The sequence below is a fragment of the Triticum urartu genome, chromosome 7A, assembly GCF_056163025.1.
Source record: "Triticum urartu cultivar PI428250 chromosome 7A, HENAU_Tu73, whole genome shotgun sequence".
In the NCBI taxonomy this organism is placed as follows: domain Eukaryota; kingdom Viridiplantae; phylum Streptophyta; class Magnoliopsida; order Poales; family Poaceae; genus Triticum; species Triticum urartu.
The window spans coordinates 14,576,898-14,589,021 of NC_141879.1; the positions used below are offsets into that span (position 1 = coordinate 14,576,898).

Consider the following 12,124-nt stretch of genomic DNA (forward strand, 5'->3'; position numbering starts at 1 on the left):
ATGTTGCACAACCACCTGGCTTTGAAAATCCAAAACATCCTGATATGGTATACAAGCTCAACAAGGCACTGTATGGCCTCAAACAAGCCCCTAGGGCCTGGTATGATACACTCAAGTACTTTCTGAAGAGCAAAGGCTTCATACCTGGTTCCCTGGATCCCACTCTTTTCACGAAGACATATGATGGTGAACTGTTTGTGTGCCAAATATATGTGGATGACATTATTTTCGGCTGCACCAATCAGAAGTATAGTGAAGATTTTGGATATATGATGCAAGAGCAATATCAGATGTCCATGATGGGGGAGCTGAAGTTCTTCCTCGGTCTTCAGATACGGCAACAACGCAACGGCATCTTCATATCTCAAGAGAAATATCTTAAAGAGTGCCTGAAGAAGTTCGGTATGCAAGATTGCAAAGGCTTCACAACACCAATGCCAGCCAAACATCATCTAGGTCCTGACGACAATGGTAAAGAGTTCGATCAAAAGGTATACCGCTCCATGATTGGGTCTTTGCTTTATTTATGTGCATCTAGGCCAGATATCATGCTTAGTGTTTGCATGTGTGCTCGATTTCAAGCGGCACCAAAGGAGTCGCATCACTTGGCTGTGAAGCGAATTCTTAGATATTTGGCTCACACCCCAACTCTAGGATTATGGTATCCAAAGGGCTCAGAGTTTGATTTGGTTGGATTTTCGGATGCTGATTATGCTGGTGACAAAGTTGATCGCAAGTCTACATCAGGCACATGTCACTTTCTGGGACGATCACTTGTATGTTGGTCTTCAAAGAAGCAGAACTGTGTATCTCTCTCCACTGCTGAATCTGAATACATTGCTGCTGGATCTTGCTGCGCTCAGCTTCTGTGGATGAAGCAAACACTCAAGGACTATGGCATTCATCTGAAGCAAGTGCCACTTTACTGCGACAACGAAAGCGCCATCAAGATTGCCAACAACCAAGCTCAGCACTCGAAGACAAAGCACATTGAAATTCGCCATCACTTTCTCAGAGATCACGTTGTGAAGGAAGACATTGATATCATACACGTCAGCACTGAAGAGCAATTGGCAGATATCTTCACCAAGCCCTTGGATGAGAAGAGGTTTTGCAAGTTACGGTGTGAGCTAAATATCTTGGAATCCTCAAATGTCCTGTGATCAGGCACACATCCTAACACTTATGCATATTGATGACTTAGATATGCAACACACGAAGTAACGTATATCTTCAATCAATGAAGACATACATTCTAAGTGTGAATACATTAATGTGGAATTTGACTTCGGAGCGCCACGATAATTGTGCGCCGTGTCTGGGTCTAATACTTCCTATACGGTGGGTAACGCCACCACCAAACGTTCCATTCTGAAGTGTTTCACTCATGGCGTTACCTCGCAATGTCTTCACATTTGGTTTGGCTTCAATCTCAATATGTCTTCATGATTATCTTCACTGCGTTGATTAAATAGATATATATATATATATATATATATATATATATATATGTATGTATGTATTGATGTTCTGTCCTCTACAGCATTCACTTATAGCTATGTCTTCTTGGTTGAATCTTTTGAACTAAGTGAATGTGATCGGACCCTAACCTCTCTATGTTTTCTATCTCAAACTCTATCTCTCCAAGTCATATGCATTCTGTTGAAACTGTCGAATGTCTTCACTGTGTCCTTGTCAGCCGAAGACATAGAGACAACCATAAAAGTCCGTTTTTAATGCTCATTCCTCCACATAAGATCCGGAGAAGCAGGAACGACCGCCCGACAATTTAGGCGTGCGTGGGACATGGAACAAACCCCAAATGCGAACCGCCAGGGGCACCTGCGTAATAACATAGTGCCGCCTCTGAGTCTATAAATTCACACTTACCGCGGTCATTATCGCCTTCTTCCACCCTCGCACGAACCCTAGCACCACCGCTAGCACTCGACGACGCCGGAGACGAAGCGCTTCACTGCCGCAACCTCTCCAACGCCGTCCTCACGCCGACCGCGGTTATCGTCCTCTCCGCCGTCGCCGTAGGTGTTTTCCGTCGCCAAGTTAGGGCACGGAGGACTGAACTGCTCGGCATCAACTTCCTTCCGTCTAGCAGTTCCAGTGGGGTAAATAAAACTTATTTTTACAGCCTCCTTTGATCACTTGGTTCTGTCATTTTCTACCATAAGAAGTTTCTCTTCACACCAGTTAGATCTCTTGCTGCATCTCATAACATGCCTAGTATATTCACTTGTGTTTCATAAAGCAGTTAGATTCCTCACTTGTACTGATCTATGGGTTCGTACAAATCTGGAACCAACTTCTTGTCTATAAGTGAATGTCTTCGCACAATGAGGTCAATGTCTTCTAAACCGATTTATCTTCAAAATCTTCTGAGAATGCATATGACCTCTTCCCCTTCCCTCGCACCTTAATGCCGTCACAGGTACATGTCCGTGGGAGAATCCTTTGGTTCTCATAGTCTGCATTCATTTGCAGAGTACTTGCAGCATCACATCAACTCTCCTGAAGCCAGTTCTTGTTGGTCAAGCAAAAGGAAGCCTTTGAAGCCTTTGAACATCTTGAAGCCTTCCAAGTTAAGATTCATGGCTTCAGAAACAGCAGCAAGGAAGGGAGGCAGACAGAGACGTGGTGAAACGTCTAAAGATCTGCCTGATGAATTGGCAGAGATGTACAAAATTGATCCTGAAGAAAGCTATGGTCAGCGCAAGACACGAATCCAATGGATTCGAAGATATTGGGCAGAGCAATGGTTTCAATACCGCTTCGTCACTCAGGAATATGCGGAGAAGTGCGCCATCAAGAGACCGTGGGGAGACGTATTATACAAAAATCTCGTACCCAGGTCCAGAGACGAAGCCATTGCTCAAGGCTTCTATCCATGCATGGTGAGAGGACCACAGCCAGCTGAAGCACATCCGTCATCACTTCTCTGGTGTCGCGATGACAATCTGTTCAAACGCAACTTCCAATTTGCTCAGAACTCTGCAAAGCAAAACAAGAAGAAATTTGGGCTTGACTTCAACCCTGGTCCTTCCTCACCAAGGGCAGATGGCACACGTGACGCCGATCCCAATATCATCGGGCCGTATGCCAATCTTGCAGGCCTCATCACCCGCATCCTAGTCCAAGGGACTGCCGTGAATGACCCTCCAGCAGATACTGAGTCTGATGACGCCCCTGCTGCGCCGAAGCCAAAGAAGAAGAAGCCAAAAGCTTCAAAGCCAGCCGCTTCTCCCAAAATCTCAAGAGCGAAGCCATTGGAAACTGCACCTCCTGAAGCCAGTGTGCAGTCTGAAGATTTATCACGAGTCTCCAAGCCCCAAGAAGCCAAGAAGCCTCAGCCACACACAGGTAAAGAGCTCACAGCTGCTGCCATTCTGCGCTGCGAAACTCTTGATCTCTCAAGCGATGAAGATCTTGGAGATGACGCTCTTGAGCAGCTCATCAAGAGCAAGGAGGAGGCTGAAATCTTCAACAATCTGCCTCTGTTTGATGTCGCCATCATCCACAATTTCATCGATGAATGGTTTGCCTCACCAGACATCAGCTTCGACGATCTGCAGCTGCCCATAGGCCTCAGCATTGCCTTTCAAGGCGCAATTGCTTCAGAACTTGCAATAGCCCAACGCATTGTAGAACTGAAGTAGAAAATTGATTATGAAAAGGCTCAGTTCAAGAAGCACGTGGCCAAGCTCAGCGTGCAAGAAGTGAAAAACTTCAAGATCATGTTGCACGAGATGAAAGAGAACTTCCTGAAGACGCGTGCCGAAGCTCAAGGCTCGCGAGAGCGCATGAAGACTCTGGCTGATCGTTGCGTGCAGGCCTACAATGAGGCCGAGAAGCGCAAGGCACTTGGGCGTCCCGGCATTGACCCCAGGGTGGCCGCGAAGAAGAAAAAGAAGCCTGCTGTGCCTGAACCAGAAGCGCCAAGGTCAGAAACTGCTCCGATTGTCTTCCCCACTGCAACAACTGGCTCGAAGCCAAAGAGTCGATCAACTGCCTCACAGCTCAAGAAGACACAGACTGCAGAGGCTGAAGCTAAGAAGAGGAAACACTTTGAAGCCTCTCCTTCTGAACCCACCATCAAGAAGCGCAAGACCAAGAAATCTCGGGCTGCTCCCACAGAGCCCTTGATAGTTGAACCCCTCTCCGTCCGCTATCCTGACGCAGATCGTCAGTTGACTGTGCATGAGCCTGCCTTCACAGAGGCTCCGCACGCTGAAGACATTCCAGCAGCCGACCACAACGCTGCTGAAGACATTGGTCTCCAAGACAATGTACAAGGTGATGCAGCCCTTCCTCAGCTTGAGACAAGCGAACTGATCAGCATTGGTCGTCCATTGACACCAATCACACAAGATGCATCGTGGGCAGATCGCCCACAGAAGGAAGATAATGAGCCTCAGCCCACTGCAACTCCACCGGCGTCGCCTACATACCGTAGGCTTCGCAAAGGGCCAAGGGCTCAGGCTGCTGACGACATTCCGGCTGCATCAGCCGAAGAGCATGCAGAAATACTACAAGCTCCAACTCCCCCGCACCAACAAGAAGCAGTTCTCCAGGAGAACGTGCCTGAGTTCGTCCCTCCCACTACACGTGTGGAGGCGGCAAATGTTGAGGCTACCACAAACAACGAAGCAAATGTGGAGCCCTCCCCAACAACAGCGTCAGAAGACACTGAAGCTACTGCTCCTGAACCTTCTGTGCCTGAGTCTGCTGCGGGTCCCCAATTCAACTATCATATTGCGCACAGGCCCCAGGTCCAGAAGCCGATCCCACGACTGCCAAGGTTCCCAGGTTCTGCATCAGCTCCTGGCTCCTTCAACATCAACGGCTTCAGGACAGACAACACGTTTTTCGACAGCTCCAAGAACCCTTATTCAAGGGAACGGATTGTATCAGATAGGTTCTGGAGCTATCAACAGCGCAGCTATTATTCATGCATCCTATACAACCAAGGTCGCATCTTTCCTCACAAGCGCCTTGAGGTTGAAGCTGTTGCTGGTCTGCCTGGTCTGGAAGAAGCATTGGATTGCTTCAAGCAAGTGGGTCTGCTGCCGTTTATCACCGAGGAAGAGCACTGGAACGAAGAGCTTCTACTCCAGTTCTATGCCACCCTGCATATCAAAGGCTATAACAGAGATCCGAAGACATGGGTCCTGGAGTGGATGACCGGCAATGTCCATCATGAAGCCAATTCTTTCGACATAATTGAGCTTACCGGCCTTCCCACTCCTAGCGAATTCTTTGAAGAAGGCTGCCAACTCCATGCTGAAGCAATTGAGAGCATATTTCAGCGTCCTAAGCCAGATATGAGTCAGATGCTCTCAATGATGAAGCCATTTCCTCCTAATGCACCCTATCCAACTAGGTTCTTCATTGAAGACTTAGAGTACCTGCCCAGAACAATATATCACATCATAGGGCAGACTCTCTGGCCCGTAAAGGGACACTCTCGATATGCAACGATTGAAGGTGCAATGAAGACTCTCATCTTCTGCATTCTTCATGGCAAATGCTTCAACACACAGGATCTCTTCATCCGTCAACTTGCAGCGTCTGCCTCAGAATTGTTTGGACTGAAATTCTATGCTCCTTGGGTTATGAGGCTGATCAAGCTTCACTCTGCAATCTCCTATCAACCCTCAGCCCGCAATCATAGGATATTTTTGCCAGATGTAGACACATCTGCTGAAGCAATATATCCAGAGCCTGCCAAGCAACCATTAAGTCTTCAGAATGCAGAACACCAGAGATTCACTCAAAATATTGAAGGTGTTGAAGCTCTCTCCCGAGTGTATCCAATGGCTGGCACCACACGTGCCCCTGCTTCAACTGAAGCCACTAACAGCACAGCTGCAAAGAGACCCAAGAAGCACACTCGTGCACTCAATGACCGAGAGCTTCTTGTGGCTCTTCACCAAAAGCAAGATAGGCATCACGACTGGCTCAAGAGGCAGATGAGAAGCATCATGCATTATGTTCCCCGTTGAAAACTTCAACTAGTTTGTCATCAATCACCAAAAAGGGGGAGATTGTAAGTGCATCTAGTGCCACCCCTAGTTGGTTTTGGAGTATTGACGAGAAACCTAGTTGAGGGACTAATGTGTTTGTGAGAATTGCAGGAAAACACAGGTAGAAGTCCCTCATTGATTCGGTTTTACTACCAGAGATGACCCCTAAAAATGTACGAAGACATTGAAGACAATGGTGGTTTATGAAGATATTCATATTGGAGACAATGACATGAGAAGACTCCCTATGAAGCTTATGGAACTCGAAGACTTAGATCCTTCGTAGTTTTATTTCTTTCATGTTGTGTCATAGGAACCACCGTACTGTTAAGTGGGGTCCAAGAGAACCAGTCAGAATGACTGAAGTGATGCCTAATTCAAATCCTATGTCTTCGAGCGAAGACTATGAGAGCAAATCTTGTCCAGAGTCAGACAAGTCAGCTTTACTTGTAGCCCAAGTAAAGTTGTCGTGTGAGTTCAAAATTCGACCGTTGGTACACGTGTCAGTTCCTTAGTGACCCAGGATCATTTCGGACAAATCAGGTCGGGTTGCCAAGTGGCTATAAATAGCCCACCCCCACAACCATAAACGGTTGGCTGCTCAGATTTCAGTGCACGATTTTGTCGTTTGAGAGCAACCCACCTCGAAGCCTTTGAGAGAAAATTCCTAGCGAGGAGAAAAGCCCTAACCACCCAGAGCCAGAGTAAATTGGGCATCACTTAAGTCTTCGTGTCTGAGTGATCTGAAGACTTATTACACTTGAGGACTGTGCATCCTCCAGACGGTTAGGCGTCGCGTTCAGAGCATCCAAGAGAAATTGTGGATTGCCAGTGAACGAAGTCTGTGAAGGTTTGGAAGTCGCCTGAAGACTTACCACGAGTGATTGGACGAGGTCTGTGTGACCTTAGTTCAAGGAGAATACGGTGAGGACTGGGTGTCTTGGACTAAGTGTCCTTGACTGGGTGTCCGGGACTGTGTGTCCTCTGGTTTAAATACCTAGCCGCTCCAACCAGACGTACAGTTGTCACAGCAACTGGAACTGGTCCAACAAATCATTGTCTTCAACGTGTCACTGGTTTCATCTTCACTTCCTTTGACTTACTGTTATTCATTGTGAAGCCATTGCATGCTTGCTTTATCTTTTATCTTCACAACATGAATGTATGATCTGTTTGGCTTCATAACTTCTTCTACCTGATCCTTATTACACTGAAGCTGTTTGTCATTGTGCTTTCACTCAATTGAATACATGACCATGGCTGCCCTAGTGTAATCTAACTTCCGCTGCTTAGTAATAGGCATAATCTTCACTGTTTGTTTTCATAACTCTCACGTTTTGAAGACTTTCATAAAAATCGCCTATTCACCCCCCTCTAGTCGATATAACGCACTTTCACCACCACGATGAGGAGGGAGTAACCCACCCTCGGGGCTGAGGGTTTGTACCAGTAGCTATGTGTTTAATCTCTCTCTCTCTCTCTCTCTCGTGTTCTTGAGATGTCACGATCTTGATGTATTGCGGGCTTTGTTAATATTGTCGGATCATATGGTGTTTTCCCCTCTCTATTTTGTTGTGATGAATTGAGTTTTTCCCTTCGAGATTTCATTGTCATCGGATTGAATACTTTTATGGATTTGAGAGCACTTGATATATATCTTGCATATGAATACTCGTGGTGACAATGGGGTATCGTATTGATTCACTTGATATATGTTTTGGCACTTAACTCGTTGATTCCCGGGGTGACATTGGGGTAATCTATGCATAGGGGGTGATGCACGTTCTCGTCTTCTGTTTCCCCGGTAGAAATATTGGGGCACTCTTTGAGGTTCTTTGTTTTGGATTGAGCCTTCGAGGCGATGGAGTCAGCTAGGTGTTTGCTAACTCTCAGGAGCAACAGTGTCAAGTGGGGGCGGCAGCGCCAGAGGAATTCATTTTTGGTGGTGCTCCTCGAGTACCGAGCCGTGACTTTCAAGGTGAAAACCTAAGGTCTGGCCCTCATTGGTTGTGGGCAATTTCCTTGCTGAAGGAATTGTTTTGAGAGCTCGGACTTCTTCCAGGTGAAAACCTAACATCCTGGATCAAGCAAGGATGGTGCTTGTGCATTGTTTCCTTCTTGAAGGCGTTGCTTTTGAAGACCTTTTATGTTTTCCGAGTGTTGAATTTGGTGGTGGTTTGTGTGCGGCTACTGAAATAAGTCGATCACCATGGTGGGACCTTTGTTTTTTCCTTTCTCTTCTATTTTTTTCTTTGGCTGTGTGCATCCTGGATGTCATTACAACATTTTGTAGGTGCAGAGGCTGGGTGTAATTGGTATCTGCGTGATATTAATATATTCCCCTTTAATTTATTTTAAAAGAATCATGTAGTAATCATAGGAGCGAAGCCATTGATTGAGAAAAGGACATAGCTTGTCGATAGGTTCAATCAGATCCATGCATTGAGTCTAGTCGTGCACGCCACATACGACAGTATGTTGTTGTCGTTGGATTGCTTTGTACTACAGAAAAATATGTGATATCGATACTTATCCCGGATTGCTTGCATTTGTTGCCAAACATTAAGCCATTGCTATGCATTTGCACGATGCATGTGCCATTTACATTTTTCGCCCGCCCCAGTATAACACTTTTCTCTAGTTTTGGGCACAAGCCCAAACTAGACATTCGTCTAGATTCTTAGAAATTGGTGGAAGCACGCATCTACCCAGTCGTGCAAGCAACTCTATTGCCTCACGATCTGCAAAGTCGCTGGATCTTGCACAAAGGATAAACAAGGTTTAAGTTATTGCTTCTGAAACTTACGATTTTGTTGCTCGTAGGTTCGGAAACTTATGATTTTGTCGGACGCTCGTACTAAGTTTCAAAGCTGAAAGTTAAAACTTATGATTTTGTCGGACGATTTTGTCGGTTGCTCCTACTAAGTTTCAAAAGTTAAAACTTAGCGAAATTTTGAAATTCATCAAAACGTATTCAAAATGAATGTTATTTGAAAGCCCTCGTCACCAGAAACTCGAATATGCAAACCAAACTTAATTTAGAATTTTGATTCAAAAGATATAGAAGATTGAAAATCAAAAGCAAAAGTGATAAGGGGGTTGGTTGTTTGCCCCACCCCTACATGGTACAAATCCTTCCATGTAGCTTCTATCTATTCTAAAATTCAGTGTGTGATACAGTAGAATTTGATATATTCAATCTCTCTCTCTCTCTCACACACACACGCGCGCGCCATATGCGACAAATTTGATGCAGCAGTATTCTGACGGGATATCATCCTTTGCACATGATCGTGTCCATAGCAATGATAGATGAGCAGTCTGTATCTAATTAACATCACAAGCAAACGTACAGTCCCTTTCTCTCTCATTTTCATGGCTATAGCTAGGGCGGACGAGCAGTCCGTCTCTAACATCACGCACAAGTCAGAAGCAAAAAGGCGTTTTGCTTCGTGGACCAAGCTGGTGTTTTTTGTTTTGAGAATTGCACAGGTTAATTTTAGGTGTGAGAATCGTACTAAACTGGCATGCTCATCTTATCATTTTCAGCATAGGAATATGAGGCATAGTGCTTGATTAGATTTTCTTGTTTATCTCAAAAAAGAAAAGATTAGATTTTTCTTGTTATATGTCTGTAGATGACCTACAAATAACAACCTTCCTTTTTACCTCCTCATACATACTCACAAGTGCATAGGCATGGCCAGCTCGTCAGCGTTGGAGTTCACCGTGAGGAGGAAGCTTGCGGTGCTTGTGCCGCCCGCGGCCCCTACGCCGCGGGAGCTGAAGAGGCTCTCCGACATCGACGACCAGGACGGGCTCCGCTTTCAGGTCCCCATCATCCACTTCTTTCGGCAGCATGACGGCCGGGACGACGACCCTGCGCCTGTACTACGCGGCGCCATAGCGGCGGTGCTTGTGCACTACTACCCGTTCGCGGGGCGGCTGAGGGAGCTCGAGGGCCGCAAGCTCGCCGTCGACTGCACCGGCGAGGGCGTGCTGTTCGTCGAGGCTGATGCCGACGTCTGCCTCGACCAGTTTGATGCGGCCCTGGGGCCGCCCTTCCCGTGCCTCGACGAGCTCCTATTCGACGTCCCCGGCTCCTGCGGTATCCTCGACTGCCCGCTCCTCCTTTTCCAGGTATGCTTTCCTCAACTTTCCGCGTTGGTAAACCTCAAAAAAAACAGTCGAGACTTTTCACAAAAAATGCACTGGATTATAAACAGGAAAATAATGCAATTCTCAGAATCGGCTGAGACTTTTAAAATCCATCTAAAATGTACCTTATGACTATATAACGTGTCATCCAATACTGAGCCTCCTGCATGCATGCAGGTGACACGGCTCGCTTGCGGAGGCTTCGTCATGGCTGTGAGGGTACAGCACACGATGGCAGATGCGGCGGGGATGGTGCAGCTCCTGGGTGCTATCGCGGAGCTGGCTCGGGGTGCGCCGGCGCCAACAGTGCAGCCGGTGTGGGGGCGCGAGCTGCTGCAGGCGCCGCTGCTGAACGATGATGTACTACTCCCACCGCGCTTTGCGCACCGTGAGTACGATGATGTGATGGACATGAATGACGCCATCGTGCCCTTTGAATTCATGGTGCACCGCTCCTTCTTCATTGGGTGGCGGGAGATCTCCGCCATCCGATCCCACCTCCCGTCGGCTCTCAGCCGCGAAGCTACCAACTTCGAGGTCATCACGGGGTGCCTGTGGAGGTGCCGCACGGCAGCTCTGGCCCCCCATGCCGACGAGGAAATGAGGATGATCTGTACCGTCAACATCCGTGGCAAAAAAGACACTATCATCCCCGTCGGCTACTATGGCAACGCCTTCGCTTCCCCGGTCGCCATCTCCACTGCCGGTGACTTGCTCGCCAACCCTGTGAGCTACGCTGTGGAGCTGGTGATGAAGGCGAAGCGGGAGGTGGATGTGGAGTACATCCTCTCCGTGGCAGCGCTCATGGCACAACGCGGGCGGCCACACTTTGCGGTGGCACACACCTACCTCGTGTCGGACGTGAGCAAGGTTGGAATCCGCGACCTTGACTTCGGCTGGGGCAAGCCGGTGTATGCCGGTCCGGCGAAGGGCGGAGTCGTCGACATACCAGGCGTCGCCAGCTTCTTCATTGCTGTAAGGAATGCCATGGGCGAGGAGGGTATCTCAGTCCCCGTGTGCATGCCTGGCCCCACCATGGACAAGTTCGTTAACGAGATGGGCAAGCTCATGCGCCCGGCATCGGCTGACACGTTTTCCAAGATGTGATCTGCAATCTGAGTTTGAATCATTATCTGGTAACACGGTTTCAATTGACCATCAAAATGAGTGCTTGTACCTGAAATCTCGACCGACTACATGCTTCTGCGTTTAGTCACTTTCTTCTTTAGCAAACAATGTAAGTATGATTTAAATAATTAATAAAGATAGCCATGACGGCTTTCCCCTAAAAAAATTAGAATACTATATATCTAGGGTTGTGCTACGCGTCGGTCGACGGATTTTTTAAGAAGATCCACCCGCTCAACAACCATTAGATTTGGCGTTATCCAACGACCCACTTCCATCCTCACTACTGCAACAAAGACGATGTTGCAGAACCCTTTGTAACAAAGCTCGTGTTGCAGAAACATTTGTAATAGAGTTTTTTTTCCAGCTTCATCTTTTTGCAATAGAGATGATGTTGCGGAAAGAGCTTCTGCAACATCGATGATGTTGCAGAATCTTTTTGTAATGAAAGGATGTCGCAGCGCACTGTCGTTGTTGCCGTCGCCGTTGTTGCAGAAACTCGTCACGCGTGCGTCCGCACGGCCTGGCGGGCATCGGCAGCTTCCGATGCACGAGGTCGACCCGACGGTGTCATAGAAACTTCTGCGACGGGGACCTCCAGTCTAGATCAAGCCGCGGCAGAGGTGGCATGGCGCTTACCGTTGACACCTGGGTGGCTTCCACGGCGACCGCTCGAACCCAGCCTCCCTTCATGGTCGGGAGGCCACCGCCGGCGGAGGTTGTGTCATTATCATTGCCCTCCCTCACGCGGTGCCTTCCTGGTGGGTCTGCAACAAACCGCTTGTTGTGGTCTGCCTTTTGAA

General features: G+C 47.6%; 1 protein-coding gene across 1 annotated transcript; it reads left to right on the forward strand.

Annotated features, from left to right (window-relative positions):
- The first annotated feature begins 9,430 nt into the window (after positions 1-9,430).
- Positions 9,431-11,469, forward strand: LOC125522900 (benzyl alcohol O-benzoyltransferase-like). The gene is made up of 2 exons (XM_087533941.1): positions 9,431-10,175; positions 10,371-11,469. Exons 1-2 carry the CDS (start codon positions 9,735-9,737, stop codon positions 11,298-11,300), a joined length of 1,371 nt encoding a protein of 456 aa, XP_087390067.1. The 5' UTR covers positions 9,431-9,734; the 3' UTR covers positions 11,301-11,469.
- Positions 11,470-12,124: the final 655 nt, after the last annotated feature.

Excerpts from the sequence above, each read along its gene's own strand:
- LOC125522900 (XM_087533941.1), top strand. The coding sequence starts at position 9,735 with ATGGCCAGCTCGTCAGCGTTGGAGTTCACCGTGAGGAGGAAGCTTGCG. Across the intron at positions 10,176-10,370 it reads GCCCGCTCCTCCTTTTCCAG|GTGACACGGCTCGCTTGCGG; the intron begins GTATGCTTTCCT and ends GCATGCATGCAG.